The 17791-nt window shown below is 38.9% G+C and overlaps 1 protein-coding gene across 3 annotated transcripts in view; it reads left to right on the top strand.

The window, feature by feature from the left end:
- The window catches only part of CARMIL1 (capping protein regulator and myosin 1 linker 1), a 306445-nt gene that overhangs the window by 254673 nt on the left and 33981 nt on the right, over window positions 1–17791 (top strand). For all 3 annotated transcript variants that reach the window (XM_069563603.1, XM_069563602.1, XM_069563601.1), the window contains exons 28-29: window positions 1982–2069; window positions 4557–4706. In XM_069563603.1, the coding sequence (XP_069419704.1) occupies window positions 1982–2069; window positions 4557–4706 (238 nt within the window). The remainder of the gene's footprint in view (window positions 1–1981; window positions 2070–4556; window positions 4707–17791) is intronic.

Genomic DNA, 17791 nt, shown 5'->3' with positions numbered 1-17791 from the left:
ACATTGCTGTACAGCTTAAACAACATTGTAAACCAGTTATCCTCCAATTAAAATCAAATTAAGATTTTTTTCTTTTATATTGGAGTATATTTGATTAGGGGACTTGCTGATAGCTCAGTTGGCAAAGAATCCACCTGCAATGCAGGAGACCCTGGTTCAATTTCTGGGTTGGGAATATCTGCTGGAGAAAGGATAGGCTACCCACTCCAGTATTCTTGGGCTTCCTTTGTGGCTCAGCTGGTAAAGAATCCGCCTGCAATGTGAGAGACCTGGGTTCGATCCCTGGGTTGGGAAGATCTCCTGGAGAAGGGAATGGCTACCCACTCCAGCATTCTGGCTTGGAGAACTCCATGGACTGTATAGTCCATGGGGTCACAAAGAGTCAGACACAATAGTTGTGTTAGTTTGAGGTGTACAGCAAAGTGATTCAGTTATACATATACATGTATCTATTGTTTTCATTTTAAGAACTGTTTTTTAATGTTATAATTTGAAATAAATTATCCCTCCCGACGTCTGAGAGGCAGAGGGTAGGAAAGAGAGAGAAACTACTGACTATAGTCTTGGGAGGAAACAAAATTCCCAAATATATCTAAAAGCATCAGAGGAAGTGCTTGTTAATACTGAATTCCCAGGCCTTCTGGAGGTTTGGGGTGGGACCGAGTTATTTGTATTTTTAATAAGCGACCTGGGTGAATCTTATCAGTGGACACCTCTGGAGAATAATAGGGTATTAGATAAACCAAATAGCTAGGGAGACCTTGGTTCAGAGACAGGAATGAAAGAAACATTCTTTTATCTTTAGCCCAGGACTGTTTTTACTTTTGGCATCAAAAAGTTGGTGCTTCCCTCCTGCTCTGCCATCAGAAATGTTTCTGAAGAGACATGCAATGAAAATTATCGCCTTTCAATTAGGAAGGTTTTCCCCTGTTACACAAATATACTTTCAACTTCAGTTTTAAGATTGCTGCTGCTAAGTTGCTTCAGTCGTGTCCGACTTTGTGCGACCCCATCGATGGCAGCCCACCAGGCTCCCCTGTCCCTGGGATTCTCCAGGCAAGAACACTGGAGTGGGTGGTCATCTTATTTTGATAACTCTTTTCCTTGATGAAAAATTTTTAGTATTATTGACTTCAAAAGTAGAGTGAAATTATGTGACAGTGTTGAAACGTGGGTATGTAGCTCTCCAGCACACTTACTTTCAATGTATTTGTGCATTTATGCACATTGGTGCATGTGTGCCCAGGTAGGGTTATTTAGACTGAAGACACACGTGGAAGTTGAATTCTTGGGAATACCAAATAACTAAAATGCTAGCCCTTGGATGGAAACCTCAGTGGCAGAGTTATTTATTAGTAGAAACTGTAAGCTGCTACTTCCTGTCTGGGCATCCTTTTAAGGTTAGGCAAGAGGCACTAAAACTAAACATTTTGATAACTTCTGCTCATAAAAGACAAGGGAACAGTGAATTTGTAACTATTCAAAGTACAGTGGCAAGTCAAAGCAGAAGCATTTCAATAAGGTACCATTTGATTGGTTAAAAAGTTGTTTAAAAGGTGAGGGATATACATATGAAAGAAATAACCAAAGCTTTCACAACCAGACTAGATTTTCTTAATTTACTCCAGCCCAAGTTTGTTTTCATTTTGTCAATGGATGAATTGTTCTCACTACATGGTACATATGGTTTCCATTAAGTTTGTCTTTATCCAGATGTTTTTCATTCCTGCCATTAAATCTCGAATTTTGAAACTGCAGAGGCAGGTTGACATTGATAAAGAAAGGCTATTACCTGTGTGTTTATGGCAGTGTTTAAGGCTTATTTTTGGAAATCCTTAGCCCTGTTCACACATTCTTGTATGCTATTTTCAAAGATAGAAACAGAATCACATTTGACCTTATCAACATAGCATCAAGGGTGGTGACTTTTTCCCTCTTGCACAAATTAAAATGCCACTCTGTGCTTTTGATTTTCACATAGTGAGGTGAAGTTGACAGTGGCCTCCTTCCTGTCTGATCGAATCGTGGATGAAATTCTGGATGCACTTTCACACTGCCATCACAAATTGGTGAGTGCTGTGGTCATTTGTACAGGACAGCCTGGTTCATTCTGTGGTGATGCAGGGCAGCCTCCAGCGTGGGAATGTGGTTGATTTTCTACATTTTATTCCTTTGTAGCTTTATGGGTTAAAATCCTAGTTTTCCTTCTTCGTCTTCATTGTTTCCAGCTGTTCTAGAACATGTTAGAATTTCTCCAGAGGGAAAATGGCAGGGCAAAGCAGAAGTGATAATATCCAGAATTGTTGTTCATGTATAATAAACACAGGTCAAAAATTTGATGGGAGATGATGCTGGGACTGAAGTCTAAAACTGAGAGCTTCGTTTTAAAGATTATAGTTCACCCTTGAACAACACTGGGAGCTAGGGGCAGAGACCCTCCCTGTAGTCAAAAATCCATGTATAACTTATAGTTGCCTCTCCACATCTGAGGATTCCACCAACCCGGATTGTATAGTATTTACAGTATTTCTTATTGAAAAAAATTCTCACGTAAGTGGGTCTGCATGTGTCAAACCCGTGTTGTTCAGGGCTCACCTGTATTTATCTGTACTTGTTCTCTGATATGATTATTTGATAACAGAATATTCTTAACATGGCAGAAATGAATTGTCCAAAGAGTAAAAGAATTAAATGGACATATTCTAGTGAATGAAAACCATTGAGTGTCTAACTAGGCCTTTGGATATAACCAAGGTGAAAAAATAAAATTTTCTTCATCTAAAGACTGGTTCCACATTAAGATAGAAACTCAGTAGAAGTATTTCCAGTATCCGTGCATATGAAAAATGTATCAGAAACTTCCTGTTTCTTAAACTCTGAGGCACAGATGAAGGTTTTATAACTGGCTATGTTTTGTGTCTCAAAAATACTGGCGTTATGATACAGTAGAAATCTCCCAAATAAGTTATGACAGTGTTTTCTCCAGAGAAAAATTTCAAGTTAATTGTGTAGCCTGAAGATACTCAGTTTTATGGTGATGAATTGTTGAGTGATGGTGGAGAACACTGGAGCAGCAACAACTCCTGAGGGGAAGGCAGACAAAAGGGGTATTTTGAAAAATTCATTTGAGAAGAATATACGACTCTTCTCTAAAATCTAAAAGATAAGATAGACATCTCTAGCTATTCAAAGTATTGCCTGTGGACTGGAGCTGGCCCGCTAATGAAAAGTTACTAGTCCATAACAAGGTAAGTTCAGAAACTAAGAGGAGGTGTGAAGAAACTTCTAGAGCAATTTGATATCCAAACACATGTTATTTAAATTTTTTTATTATCAAATGTTTTTTATTATCAATTTTTATCAATATATTGGCTTATGGCAAATTGGAAGTTTAAAACTGATTCATCACCCAGAGATTTTAAGAAGCTGTAGTCTGTAGTTCATGGCATGATAAAGAGCTATAACCTTGTCAAGAGATCACAATTCAAACTTTCTTTAATAAGCAAAACCAAAGTCAATAAAGCATCCTTTATAGAAATAGTTTGTTGATAACCATAGCTCTAGGGATGGCCTCAAAATGCCTACTTGAAGACGGCAATACTAGATGTTATATCAGTGTGGCTGCACATGGGAACTACACTGAAAGTTTGAATTTTTTCCCCTGTTTTTGCTTTTGTCCTTTGAAGAAGTTGGTAACTCAGAGTATTGACATTTTCTTTCCATAAGCAAAAAAGAATTGTGTGAACACACTTATGTTTTGAATTTCTTACTGTTGATTTGGATAGTAAGACAAGAGCTTAACTGCTAAGTGAAAGAAATAGTACCTTCAAAATGAAACACTACTTTCAAAGACAGTCCAATAACACTGTTTTCTCCAACTTAAGTTTAGAAATGTTCCCAAAGGTTCCATAGAATTGTCAACTGGTTCTCTTCTTTGCAGAGTTCCTGGTGATGAATCAGCTCAGCACTCGAGCTTATTAATTTCAACCCAGTTTGTTTCATCTATTACCACTTTTTTAGGTTTATCTAAAGCATAGCATTGGTAATTAATGTCACATAAAATATAATAATTATTACATGAAAACAAAGCTTATTAAAAGTTTGTTAGCAGTTTCTTTCCTTTTGGTCCTTTTACAATAGGGGAGGTTGGAATCATTTTATTTCTCCTCATTATGTACTTTTGAGCACTTGATGGATATAATTTTATGATTGTATTGAAGATTGAAAGTTGAAAAAAATCACACCAGTCTCCTACAAATGTTCCTAATATATCTTTTGGAAAACAAAAATATGTGCCTACTTGGTGCATATCTACATGAACATGGCAAAGATATATGAATTACCTTTCAAGTGAAGTCTCAAAAGATGTTCGGAAGGAGGTTTTGTCATTTCTTGTTTAAAATACTCCACCTTCCAGAGAAAGAGGATAAAAGAGGTAACTTAACTCCAGCATGAATTTATCGAGTTGCCATTAACCAGGTGTAGACATTATTCTTCACAGCGCCCTCTTATGGAAGGTATCTGCTGGAATTCAGTTGGTTGTCTTGACTCTCTAGGCTGACCATTTCAGCAGACGTGGCAAGACCCTTCTTCTGCAAGATTCCTTGGAGATGGAGCTTGCTGAGGAGAAGCCGGTTAAACGCTCCATCATCACGGTGGAGGAGCTCACGGAGATAGAGCGTTTGGAAGATCTGGATACCTGTATGGTAAGACACAGCCTTTGGCCACACCATTATCTGCTTCACTGGATTTGCTACTGTCTTAAAAAAAACAACTCACCTTTACAAACCAGACCAAATAAAACTTCCCCCAAAGACAATTCTTTCAAGAACTTGTTGCTGTACAGGGTCTCTCTACTAATGAAGCTGATAAAGCATAAGCCTTCAGCTTCCCACGAAGGTCCTCTCACTTTATTTGTAATTTTGTAAAACTTTTCTTAAAGCGTACCCCTACCCACCCAACCAGTCCCCCCACCTCCTCCTAAATAAGAAAAATTGTAAAAATTGCAGTACACAGAAAAGTTGGATATCTATCACTGTAGCCATAGTGGGACAAAATTCCTAAATTAGGAGAAATCATTTATTTACCTTTTAAGAGTCATTTGTGACAGGAAAATATCTTTAAATAAATAAGCCTTCAACAAAAATGTGGGGAAGGACTTTTCCCCAAATGAAATATGTAGGGTGACTATCTCTTTGTTGGTCTTATAGGTTTTCTTTTTTTTTTTTTTAATGTCCTGCTTCTTCCTGTTTTTTCTTTACATAATTTTGGGGTACACTCTTAGATCTGCATTTCCTGGTTAGTTCCTATTCTCTGTCATTGACTTATATATTTTAGAAGCTGGAATATGATGCATTTGCTCGGTGCATCCATCTGGCTGTAAAGCTAGAGTACTCAGTTTTATGATATCTCATTTTTGAGATATCATTTTTGAGATATTTTTGATGTCAGTTCTTATGTTATTGTAAAATTTGTGTTGTTAGTATATTTCTCATTTTACCATTCAAATAGTTGTATATACCTCTGTATTCAGCATTGTTTTCACTCTCCATATTTAGTGCTTTTATGTTTTGCTAAAATACTCATTTTTAGTAATTTCTTATAATCCAAGTGGGTGTTGGTGAGGCTAGGTTTGGTCTACTTATGTGCTCAAGTGTTTCTACATCAGCTTCTGATTTTAGTAATTTTTCAACAAAGCCATCGTAAAGGAATCACGTGGATGCTCAGTTGCTTCAGTCATGTCTGACTCTCTGTGGCCCCACGGACTACAGTTCACCAGACTCTTCTCCTCTGTCCATGGGACCTTCCAGACGATAATTCTCGAGTGCGTTGCCGTTTCCTTCTCTAGGGGATCTTCCTGACCCAGAGATTGAACCTGGCTTTTCTGCATTGACAGGCAAATTCTTTACCACTGAGCCACCTGGGCTTCCATATAAACTATTGTTATCATCTTTTAAAATCTGTGAATAAAATAGTTAAATGCCCTCCAGATAAAACCTTATGATATACAAGGAGACTGGCAAAGAAAGCCTAAAATATATCTTAGATTTCAAGTAACATTCTAGTATAACTAAAGATGATAAATAATTTTCCATTTAACTGTATAAATATATAAATATATTTAGTCTATGTGGAGGGAATTATACCAAGTTTTTTAAAAGTTGCTTGTCTAGCATGTTATAAAATGTAAATGTAATAAGTATTTTAAATTTTGTTTACATTTTGAGGCAATAGACACTATGTTATCATAGGGTAATTATTCTAGAAAGCTCTTTGCCATTGTTTAGTCATGTCTGACTCTTTTGGGACACCATAGACTGCGGCCTGCCAGGCTTCTCTGTCCATGGGATTTCCCGGCTTAGTCTAACCCTAAAAGAAAAGGAGTAATAGGAAAATATTTGAATTAAAAATTAACTCTACATATCATGTTTCCAGCCAAAATTATCTGGTTCTGTGTAAGTTGGAAAGGGGTATAGGAAACATGAGTTAGTAAAATGTGTTTTGTTGAGTTTAGACGTTATGCGGTTTTGGATGATGAAGTATTGGTTAAGAAAGATTGGCTTAGCTCCTGTAAGGATGGTTTTAAATTGTATAAGTTTTGTTTTTGTTTGATTGACTAATTTGCTTTTGTTACTTGAAAGGAAAAGGAGTTGTTCTCCTTAAGTAAAGTGGGTGGGGGAATAGGATCACTTTTTAAAATTTAATTTTATTGAGATACAATTGATTTAACATTGTATTAGCTTTAGGCATACAATCTAATGATTCAATATATGTATATATTGTGGGATGATTATCACAGGTTTAGTTGACATCATCTCCATATATAGTTATGATTTTTTTCCTTGTGATGAGAACTTTTACAATCTATTCTGTTAGCAACTTTCAAATATGCAATTCAGTATTGTTAACCATAGTCACTATGCTCTACTTTATATCACCAGGACTTATAACTGGAAGTTTGTTTGTACTTTAAAAAAACCCACCCCAGATGCATGACCACCATGAGGACCATAGGGCAAGGCATACCCAGCCCTGCTGAGTTGCTTTCATTTCCTAAGAACAGTCTGGTTGCTATGACACAGAAAGCGGCAGGAGTAGATAGAGATCTTTGTCCTTCACTCTAAGGATGATCCAAGTCAAAAGGGTGGTATTTTCTTGATTCACGTGGCTGGGAGGCAAGCAGGTAGGGCTATTCCTGACATAAGCGCCTGTTGAATCCTAGGACCAGAAACAGGGCCTGTGGTGTGGAGTATCTTGTTGCGACAAGGCAGAGCTTCTCTATAAAGATAACAAATACTTGGGAAGAATTTTTAAGCCATAAAAATAGCATTTTTTTCCAGTTCTAAAAATTATGTCTTTAATCATTGTTTTAACAAGGCTAATGAATCGGTAAGTAGCCAAAAACCAGAGCTAAGTTTGATGTTTAATGAAAAAGAATATTTTTGTGTAGAAAGTGCAAGTCAATGGATTTTGTGCTGTAAAGATTTCCTTTCTGCTCTGAGCCTAACCTTTGGGTCTAAGCCGCCCAAAGATACTCCTGTTTTCACAGTGGCAATTACCCCAGGGGCAAGGATCAGTATTCTAAAGAAAATCAACATGCTAAGCGCTGGAATTCTTACCCTGAACCTGTGAGTGGTACAAACTCACAGCTGATTGGAAAAGAGTAGAGCATGAGAATTACCTTTTCAAATTGTTTGCACTTCCACCTTTCATAATCGAAGAAACAAATCATTTTTGTTTCTCATTGACATCCACTACCAAATATTTCAATTTGTGATCCTTGTGTAGTGCCACTAAAAAAAAAAAATGAAGTACGTACTGTGAAGGTGGAGACATTGAATTGGTGATGCTTTTCTAAAGGAGCCTGTACGTTCTCTTTGGCAGCATTTAGACAGATCTTAAGTGATCCAGGAAGTTGGGACACAAGAAAAACTGTTGGATAGAAAATTCTCAGAAGCATCTAAGTGCATGCCTACAAGCTTCCCCCATGGAATTATCCGTTCCTGGCAGGTAGAAATTGTACCACACACAGAGCTAGAGCACTGTTGAATGGGACTGCTCTGGGAGATGCTGTAACTTTATTACCTAAAATGTTTGTTTGGAGCCCACAGCCCTGAGATACTTCCCCCAGGACATTCCAAAGTAACTGACTCATCACCAGCCTTCTGCTTATAGTTAACAGATCCTGGCATTTTCTGTTTGTGATGTTCGTGATATCTCCTACATCTATTTTTGAACATTTCTTTAACAGACATAGTGGAGATTCTGGGCATCTCTTGCTCTTTTTCTTTTTTTTCCCCCTCTTCCTGGATACCTTGATGTTTTCTTCCATTTCTCCCTGGTCCAAAAGTCAATTCCATTTCAGTGTGTAAGTCTCTTTAAAGAACCAATAGTTATCATCGCACTCGGGAAGGTTCAGAGCAGTAAATTAAACGTTGAAATGCATTGTTTAAGGATTGTCTTCTTGGAGATGGAAGCGATGATTCATCTCTTAGAAGGAAGTTCTTCACTTAGTGAACACCTATTAAACTTACACTTTGAGAGCTGAAATAGGAGACTGAATGACTTGATGAGGCCTGTTATCTGTGGGGAGGATGACTGAGAGCTTCTAATCAACCTTATCTTCATAAAATTGAAGAAAAAGGCTGTTTAAACAAAATGGCAGAATAATTTCTTAAAACTCAGTCTCCAAATAATTCATTTTTTTCCTTTTAACTAGAAAGAAATGAAGAGGTAATTAGTTTACCTGGTGGGGAGAAGGGACGGGTAGAACAAGAACTATAGAATAACTTGCTGAATTTTTCAACCTGTGTCCATTCTCATAGTCCCAAAGATTCTGATAACCCTTTAACTCCAGGGTTGAGAATCACATGGCTTGAAAAATCTTCCGATTTATTTATTTTGCACTTACCTAGCACCTGTGATATGCTAGGCACTGAACTCTTTATTAATAGTAGCCAGCTTAATTCTCATGACAACCTGTGAATGATAGGTGGTGTTAATATCTTCTGTTTAACAGATGAGGAAACTTAGGCATGAAAACATTAACTTGGTCGAGGTGATCTAAGGTCACCCTGAAGCAGGCCATGTGGGATTGCACGTTCAGCCCATCTGCTATAATCTATATATTGATTTCATATCTATATTTCTCACAAATCAGAATTAAATTCCAAGCTAGATTTAAATAGACTCCATTGTTTTATGCAAAACATCTGCTTACTGATTCTATATTGAATTAATATGTGAACAGAAACAGTGAAAAATGTGTGTCATTTCACCATAAATGTAAGCTTATAGTTTTTAAACATTACTGGAAATAACTGTGTCAAAAATCTGACTCTCAATTGTTAGCCAGTTGTGAGAAATGAATCTGTGCACTTTTGGCTTACCTTGAACATTCTGTGCCTTTCCATGTGTAATTTTGTTGGTGACAGTGATTAATTAGTTTTCCTATATGCACCTTATCATTTCAGCACACACGCCTTGTGTGTTAAGCTGAAATGTGTATTTACTTAGAATCTTTATTGTCCATAGACCATCTGTTCTTTTCCTGCCATCAGGCCCTCTTAGGAAATCACTACTCCCCATCGTATCTTTCAACTGTGTTGTCATTGGCCTTTGGGGGTATTAAGGGATGCAGTTCTCCTTCTACTGATTGGCAATCTCTACATATTTAATTTGTCGCTATATATAGTTTCCTACCTTAAACCATCGCAGAAGTTTTAGGTTTCAGATGATGTGCCAAGTGGTGAAGAGCCAGTGTCTTCTCCTTAGGTAGAACTAGCTCACTAATTGTATGTGCTTCTTTCAATTATTTTAATGAGTGTCATACCCGTTTTAAATCAAAATATATTCATACAGAGAACAGGTAGTCTGCTTACTGCTCTTTCCTAGGAAAACAATTTTAAAAGGCTTGAATTGTTACAGAATACATCTTGTGAATCCTTGCTCCAATGACAAAATAGCAATTATTTTCCCTTAACAAATTCAGCCTCAAATATCCATATATAATTTTAAGCTTTTTAGCATAGATTAAAATTCAATGAACATCCATTTGTCTTGGTCAACATGCCATTTTGTTTTTAAACAAATCACCTCATTTTCATGTACCTACAGTTGTTAATTGAACTAATCTATTAGCAGTGTTGCCAAGCACAGACTATTAAGTCAATATCTCATTTAAAATTAGTTGCTCTGATGTTGTGCACAGAACGTCATTGAAGTCCTAATTGTTTCCTTTTATAATTTTACTTTATTCTGTAATGTCCTTTTCATAGTGATACCATTTTGGGAAAATGGAGGCTTAGCTTTTTAACTACTAGAAAGCAATGTATGAAAACCTCTTAATTTCCAGATTTTAAATTTCAGCACTGTGATACCATTTGTGGTAGTGGTGGTGGTGGTTTAGTCGCTGTGTCTGACTCTTGTGACCGCATGAACTGTAGTCTGCCAGGCTGTTCTGTCCATGGGATTCTCCAGGCAAGAATACAGGAGTGGGTTGCCATTTCCTTCTCCAGGGGATCTTCCCGACCCAGGAATTGAACCTGGGTCTCCTGCATTGCAGGCAGATTCTTTCCCAACTGAGCTATCTGTATAATCCAGCTAAAATATACGTTCCTTAAAGTTTCTAGTAGTTTTTTTTTTTTTTGACAACCCTTTGAGGAAATGCCAGAAGCACATTCTAGATCCCATTCCTTTAGGCCTGAGGTCTAGAAGGGCCTGCACAGAGGTACAGGTGTGGCGCCTTGGAGGGTCTCTGTAAAGCAGACTTGGCCCCTTTGTTTCCTATTGTTTTGGGTCTTACAGCATTGCTTTTACTGTGGTGCTTCCGAATCATGTCAGTGACTTTCATGAAGGGCAGCTTTAATAAATACCCCTATAAAACCCATTACCTTATGTGCTCTTTATACCATCTGTACCACTGTTGTGGGTACTGTTCAGTTTCATCCCCTGATACCTTGTTGCACATCTATGCAGAAGAAATTGCAGGTCTTTGTCAAGAGGAGTGAAAACCTGGAGCTGTTAGTTTGCTGTGTTGCCTAGACACAGTGAATTTTGCTATGACTTGTTGCCTGCCTTTTGCTCTGTAAGTTGAGAGGCTCAGAGCCCAGTGTGCATTGACCTATTTAAAAGGGTTCTGAGCCTAAAGAAGTATAGGTTGTTGTATTCAGCCTCAATTCTGGCTTCATTTTCTCTTTTCTTTATCCTAGTTTACTCATTAAAAACATGTTGCCTCTCTGGTGGTCCAGTGACTAAGAATCTGCGCTTCCATTGCAGGGGGCGCAGGTTCAATCTCTGGTCAGGGAACTAAGATCCTGTATGCTGCTATAGCCAAGAAATAAAAGAAAAACAACTAAAAAAAAAAACAACAACTTGCTGTTCTGCATAAGCCTCAGCTCCCTTTTGGATTGAGGTGAAGTGAAGTCGCTCAGTTGTGTCCGACTCTTGGCAACCCCATGGACTGTAATCTACCAGGCTCCTCCATCCATGGGATTTTCCAAGCAAAAGTACTGGAGTGGGTTGCCATTTCTTTCTCCAGGATTGAGGTGGCTTTCCATTAATACAGTGAAATGTGAGATATGGTGGGAAAGGGCTCTGAGAGGGATGTGCAGGTTGCTCTGGAAGCACAGAAAACTGGTGCCCCGCCCAGCTTGGGGGAGGGGTGTTGTCAAGGAAGGTTTCCAGGAGGAATTTCTAAGCATCATGCTTGGCACATAATAGGCCCTTAGTAACTGATGATATAATAAGAGATGGTATTTAAAGAAGTTGGCTGGGAGGAAAATGAGTAAGTAAATTTAGCAGAGAGAAGAACACGCACAGAGTCTTAGAGTGAGGAGACAGCATCACGATTTGAGGAACTATTGTGGGATTATGGTACGATGGGAATAAAGGGTGGCAGAGAGGAGAGGTGAGGCAGCTGGAAGCCATATTGTAAAGAGCCTTATAGAGCTTGCTAAGGGTTTACTTGTTTATATATTATGTATTTATTTTTAAGGCAATACTGAAAGTGAGACATGTGGGAGAAGGGGCAGATTTTGGTGGAAAAGACATTAGTGAGTTCTGTTTTGATCGTGTTGAGGATGAAGTTTCTGCAAGGCGCTGGCTGAGATGTCCACTAGGGAGTCCTAGAGGTGTCTCTGGGCCTCAGTAGCCAGGGCTGAGTTGGTAGGTGAGCCACGCACAGCCTTGGCACAGAGGCACTCACCAACACTGTCCCTCAGCTGGTCGCTGCCCCTTCAGCTCTGTAAGCACTTTTTTCCTACATTCATGACATTTACCTCAATTTACCATGAGCTACAGACATTCATATTCATCTGGCTATTGGTCATCTCAGTTGTATGTCCACTGTCTATCTAAAACAGCACAGAACCTCTGAGGTTCTGTTATTGAGAATGTAATAGGTTGCATCAGCAATCCAAGCTCTCTGAAGACTGTATAGAAAAACAAGGAGGAAAACCATGTACCTACTGTGTCATACGCTGTGCTTTGTCTTGGTAGCCACATCCAGTTAACTGTTTTAACCCATTTTTCAGGTGAGAATCTCAGAGCTTAGAGATGTTATTACACTTGCCCCATATCATCCTGCTTGTTTAAGGGTAGTCAGAGTGGAGGGCTCAACTCCAAATGATCCAGTTTGCAAGCCCTCACCCTCTCTGCTGCAGCCCTGGTCTTTGGGATAGACCAGGTCACTAGACGGAAAGGTCCAGGGAGGGTTGTGTTGGGGAAGCGCCTTTTCATGGAGGGTTTACACCAAGAGAGAGTTCAGTGTTTGGTGTCTCTGACTGCAGGCTAGTCTGTCCAGGGTTTTACTTTTTTCCTCTTAGTGAACTGGGAGGGTTTCTAGTGTTTGGTAGCAAATCCACACCTCTTCAAACACTAGGGCAAGTAATGACTAGAGCTGTAGGTATCTGAACTAATGGGAATGAGCAGCAAAAAGAAAAGAGGGCTTCTGCTTCTGGAAGCAGCATACAGAGAACAGTTACATGATCACCATCAGTTCAGTCCTGCCTACTCAGACCATGCTGCTGGCCTTAACTTTCAAGTGGACAGTTTTCTGTCTTGACTAGGAAAATTGGAGGGTTAGCCAAATACCTCCTGAAAATCAAGGCTTGCTAAGGAGGGAATGAGTGGGATGGAATGTCTCGGGCTGAAATCTGGGAATGACAGAAGTGAGAAAATACAAAATCTAAGGTGGGTAAGGAAGGAAAAGGAGCACAGAACTCAGCCTCAGACTTTGGATCATCTAAGTAGAAGTTGGCTAGACTCGAGAGCCTCAGTGACTTACTCTAAATCTCTTAATTATTCTAGTGATAGTTTAGAAACACCAATTGGGGTTGGCATGAGTTAATCTTCATTCTTTAGCTCATGTGTGGAAATTCAGAGAGGAAAGTGAAAAGTGAAAGTCACTCAGTCATGTCCAACTCTTTGCGGCCCCAGGAATAGTCCATGGAATTATCCAGGCCAGAATACTGGAGTGGGGAAGCCTTTCCCTTCTGCAGGGGATCTCCAGACCCAGGGATCAAATCAGGTCTCTCGCATTGCAGGTGGATTCTTTACCAGCTGAGCCACAGGGAAAGCCCAAGAATACTGGAGTGGGTAGCCATTCCCTTCTCCAGTGGATCTTCCTGACCCAGAAATTGAACCTGGGTCTCCTGCATTGCAGGCAAATTCTTTACCAACTGAGCTATCAGGGAAGCCCTATCCAAGTTCTCAGTTTCCCTAAACGTACCTCAGGGGAAACCACTGTCACTGCTGGAATTTGATATAAAGGATTTCTCATCTCAGGACTGAGGGGAAACCTTTATCACAAGCCTATTCTTTAGTGAAATCAAAATATAAAGTATGTGGTTTAAATATATATATGTCTCTGTGTGTGCTGAAGAAAATCATTCTGCACTTCATATTGAAAATCACACTTGGCAATGAGACCAAAAATTTAACTTCCATGCTCCACATACGACTGCATTTCAAAATAATGGATCTGCAATTTAGAGTGTTACTTCGAGAATCCATTCAGAAGGGATGGTAATCAAAGTAGTTAAACTAAGCATGTTCCAAGCCAGAACAGATTTTTCAGAGTTTGAGTGGTAATAAGTCTTCTTTACCTGAAGTTCTATTTAAATTTGAAGCGTTAAGAGTTTCCTTCCTTCTACCCATCCATCCATCCATGAGATCCAGTGAGAACCAGACCTCCTGATTATTGATTGATTACTACAGCCCTCCAGTCAGAATCCTCTCCGGGTTTGAGATCCTCCTCTAAAATCACCATCCATTCTTTTTACCTGGTGCTACTGGAGTTTACCTGACTCAGGTTTTTTAAAGCAGTAAGGCAAATTGTTGTAGGATTTAACTTGGTTTGTGGTGGTTGGACTTGGTATTAACTATTTTTGTCATTTACCTGGAGCTGATGTTCTGTATACAGAGCAAATGCATTACATTAAGCATTTTAAGCTTAATTTGATTATTCATCATGATGTCACTGAGCTGGTATCCGTTCTGAAGGAGAGCATTTTTCTCCTGTCTTCCTCATTCTTCTCTTCCATTATGATGTGGATTTTCCAAAAATCTAAACTTAAAATACCTCTTTTAAGTATAATACTCAGTGGAATTTTTCCCCATAGTTTATTCTTTTACAATAAAGATCATTTAAAAATATTATTCAGCTTTTTATGACTATTGGAATAACATTATGGTTAACGTGTGCAATTAAGTACTTAAGGTATTTTCCCACTTTCTCTCTTATAATGCTACAAGGGGCAAGTACCAGATGCTTGTGTTAATAAGCACTGTGCTTCTGTGCCCATCAGCGCTAACACTTGGTCTCCAGGTAAGAGATTTGCTTCAAATTGGTACCAGGTGGTTTCATTCTTTGGCCTACTCTTCAGAAAAATGTATCAAATTATATCCATTTTCTAAAGAAAACATTCAAGTGTGAAATTTCACTTTCGCATCAGTTGTAAGATTAGTTAAATGAATAAAAAGTGAGGTTGTTTCCTATTTCTGGGAGAAAACATGACAAAAGATAAAGATTTAATTTTCTTATATTGAAAAAAGAAAATTGTGCAGATCTAGAAAATAAGGAAATGAACCATGTTCATTTAAAAATAGTACTTGACCGTCATCTTCGCAGCAGTTTCTCATCAGTACAGCTCCCTGAATTGTTTTTAACATCATGAGGCCATTTTAACTTTTATATGAAATGAAATTCGGGATATAAAAGTTAATGAGTGTGATGTGAATAGCTGGATTTAATACCACGTTCAGTAGGAAATGTGGTGCCTCATAAATCTCTACACACCCTTCCTCCTTTTGTCCATTGATTTATTGCAGTCCTCTCAGAGTTATGGCTTCTGTATACCTACTCTTCCTAGATATTAAAGATTGCTGCTCTCCAGCAGTCATCACAGGAAGGATTAGGTATCTCATTTTCTCAGTAAGATTTCATACCGCCTCAAACTTTAACAAGTAGGCATGCATAAAAATTGCTTTTTAAACCACAGACGTGATGATACTGTTTGGTTAGATGTTTGAGGGTATATATTAATAATGACTGAGTTTGGGTTCCCCTGAACATTGATGCATCTGACAATCTGGTAGGAAATACTTAATTATTATAATCTAGTTCATTAAACAGGGATTACCCTTATCCATTTTTAAAGTGCACCGGAAAGCACAAGATGACACTAGGCTATCTTGAATCAAAAAGCAAGGAGTGGCTCTAAACCCAAATCACTGCAAAGGACACAAAGTCCAGATCAAAACGGCTTCTGCTGGGACACTCCCTGCAACAAAAATAATGACAGTAATAGTTTAGGATACTTTGAATTAATTAAAAAAAAGAAAGAAAACCCAAATGCTAAGTGTCTAGTAATACTAAGAGAAGACGAGGGGATGGTACAGAGAATTTAGAAAAGGGAGATTTGATGCTTACAGAGGAATGGCACCTAAAATGTAGGAATAATGTTAAAAGTAGAAAGTGACAATTTTATAGCTCCCGTTGTATTCATTCAGGCCAGGATTGTCAGTGGGGTTTACAAATGGGCTCATCCGCATAAATTGAAAGTATCACCTTGTAGAATTAATATTAATTATCAAGAGACAAAGTACCTTTACAAAATACCAAGGGACAAGATACCTTGACCGTGGAAGAGTCGGGAGGTTCCCGCCCAACTGAAGTGATCAAATTTAGTGTCACCAACAGCGGAACAACTTGACCTGGGTACCACCTGTCGTCATTCAGTCATTTCCAGGATCATTCATCTGGGATTTGTGTTTAAAAAAAATCATCTACCTGAATCTAATTATGGGGAACAACCAGACAAATATTGAATGTGGGAGAGTCTGTGAAACAATTGGCCTGAATTCTTCCAGAAAGTCGGTGTCATGAAATTGGCTGGCATTTGCTTAACAGGTGTTTAGATTGTTACCAGCTTTTGCTGTTATAAGTGTAGTGGTTAGGAGTACCCCCTCTCCCCTCAGTTCTTCTCCTTGGGAATAGAAGAATGAAAAAATGTTACTAACATTCATAATCTCTGCCAGTTATTGAAGCGTGGGGGGCATTGACTGCCACTTACATGCCAGGCTACGTGCTAAACACTTTATATTCATTATCTTATTTAATCCTCACAACTGTTTATTTCACAAACTAGAAAACTAGGTCTCCGTTTGCCAAAACCTTGGCCACAGTTCCCCTTTGGCCATCAAAGTTCCATGATTCGAGTTCAGTTCTCGAATGACAGCACCTTGAGCATGAGATGCTCTCTTGGGCAGGGTGGCCTCTCTGTGCTCACTAGTCTTCCCCTTGCCCTGATGGAGAGACACTGAAGTCAGTACAGGTAAATGAGTTCCAAAAGCTATGCAGAAGGAGTGGAAAATTGATGATTTTTATTCCTTTGAAAAGCTGACATGTCTGTTGCTATGGTTTCCCTCTTCATAGAAACATTTTTTTGCTTGCCTGTCATTTTAGAAGTTGAACCAATTGAAAGGTTCCTCACCTTCACTTATAATGATCTTTAGGGGGATAATTGGGACAGAGCACTTGTCATGTTGAATTAACCTTTCACACAGAGGAAGTCTAAAATTACCTATGGGGCTTAACCATCAGCTATAACTCTTGTACGTATGTATCCAGTGTCACGCCTATTAGGAAGCTTTTGAGGGGATGTATAGTTAAGACAGAGAAGGCGATGGCTCCCCACTCCAGTACTCTTGCCTGGAAAATCCCATGGATGGAGGAGCCTGGTAGGCTGCAGTCTATGGGGTTGCGAAGAGTCGGACACGACTGAGCGACTTCACTTTCATGCATTGGAGAAGGAAATGGCAACCCACTCCAGTGTTCTTGCCTGGTGAATCCCAGGGACGGGGGAGCCTGGTGGGCTGTGACTCTGTGGGGTCGCACAGAGTCGGACACGACTGAAGCGACTTAGCAGCAGTAGCAACAGCAGCGTAACAAAATATGAAATCAGAAGTCTGAGGATTGAGACTTTTTTGGGATCTTGCTGATGGAAGCCTTTCTGATAAACAAATAATACTGATGGTGATAATAATGGTGGTGATGGTTATGGGGAGCTTTTTGTGTACCACACAACTGTTTGCATTTGCAAGTTCAGGAGTCTTGTATTTTCATCCAGCTGCATGTTGAAAGCAACTGACAAACACAGAATAATGAACTTGAAGGAAAAAAGTGAGCCCTAGGTTGATGGACTAGGTGTTTTCAGTAAATTTGGAAAAGATTCCTCCCATCTTCATACATTGTTTTCATAAAGCCTGGCATGCTGCAACAGGACTTTTG

Source organism: Ovis canadensis, chromosome 20 (assembly GCF_042477335.2).
Source record: "Ovis canadensis isolate MfBH-ARS-UI-01 breed Bighorn chromosome 20, ARS-UI_OviCan_v2, whole genome shotgun sequence".
Lineage (NCBI taxonomy): Eukaryota > Metazoa > Chordata > Mammalia > Artiodactyla > Bovidae > Ovis > Ovis canadensis.
Note: the sequence above shows the minus strand (reverse complement) of the source record. Positions and strands in the feature narration are given on the sequence as shown.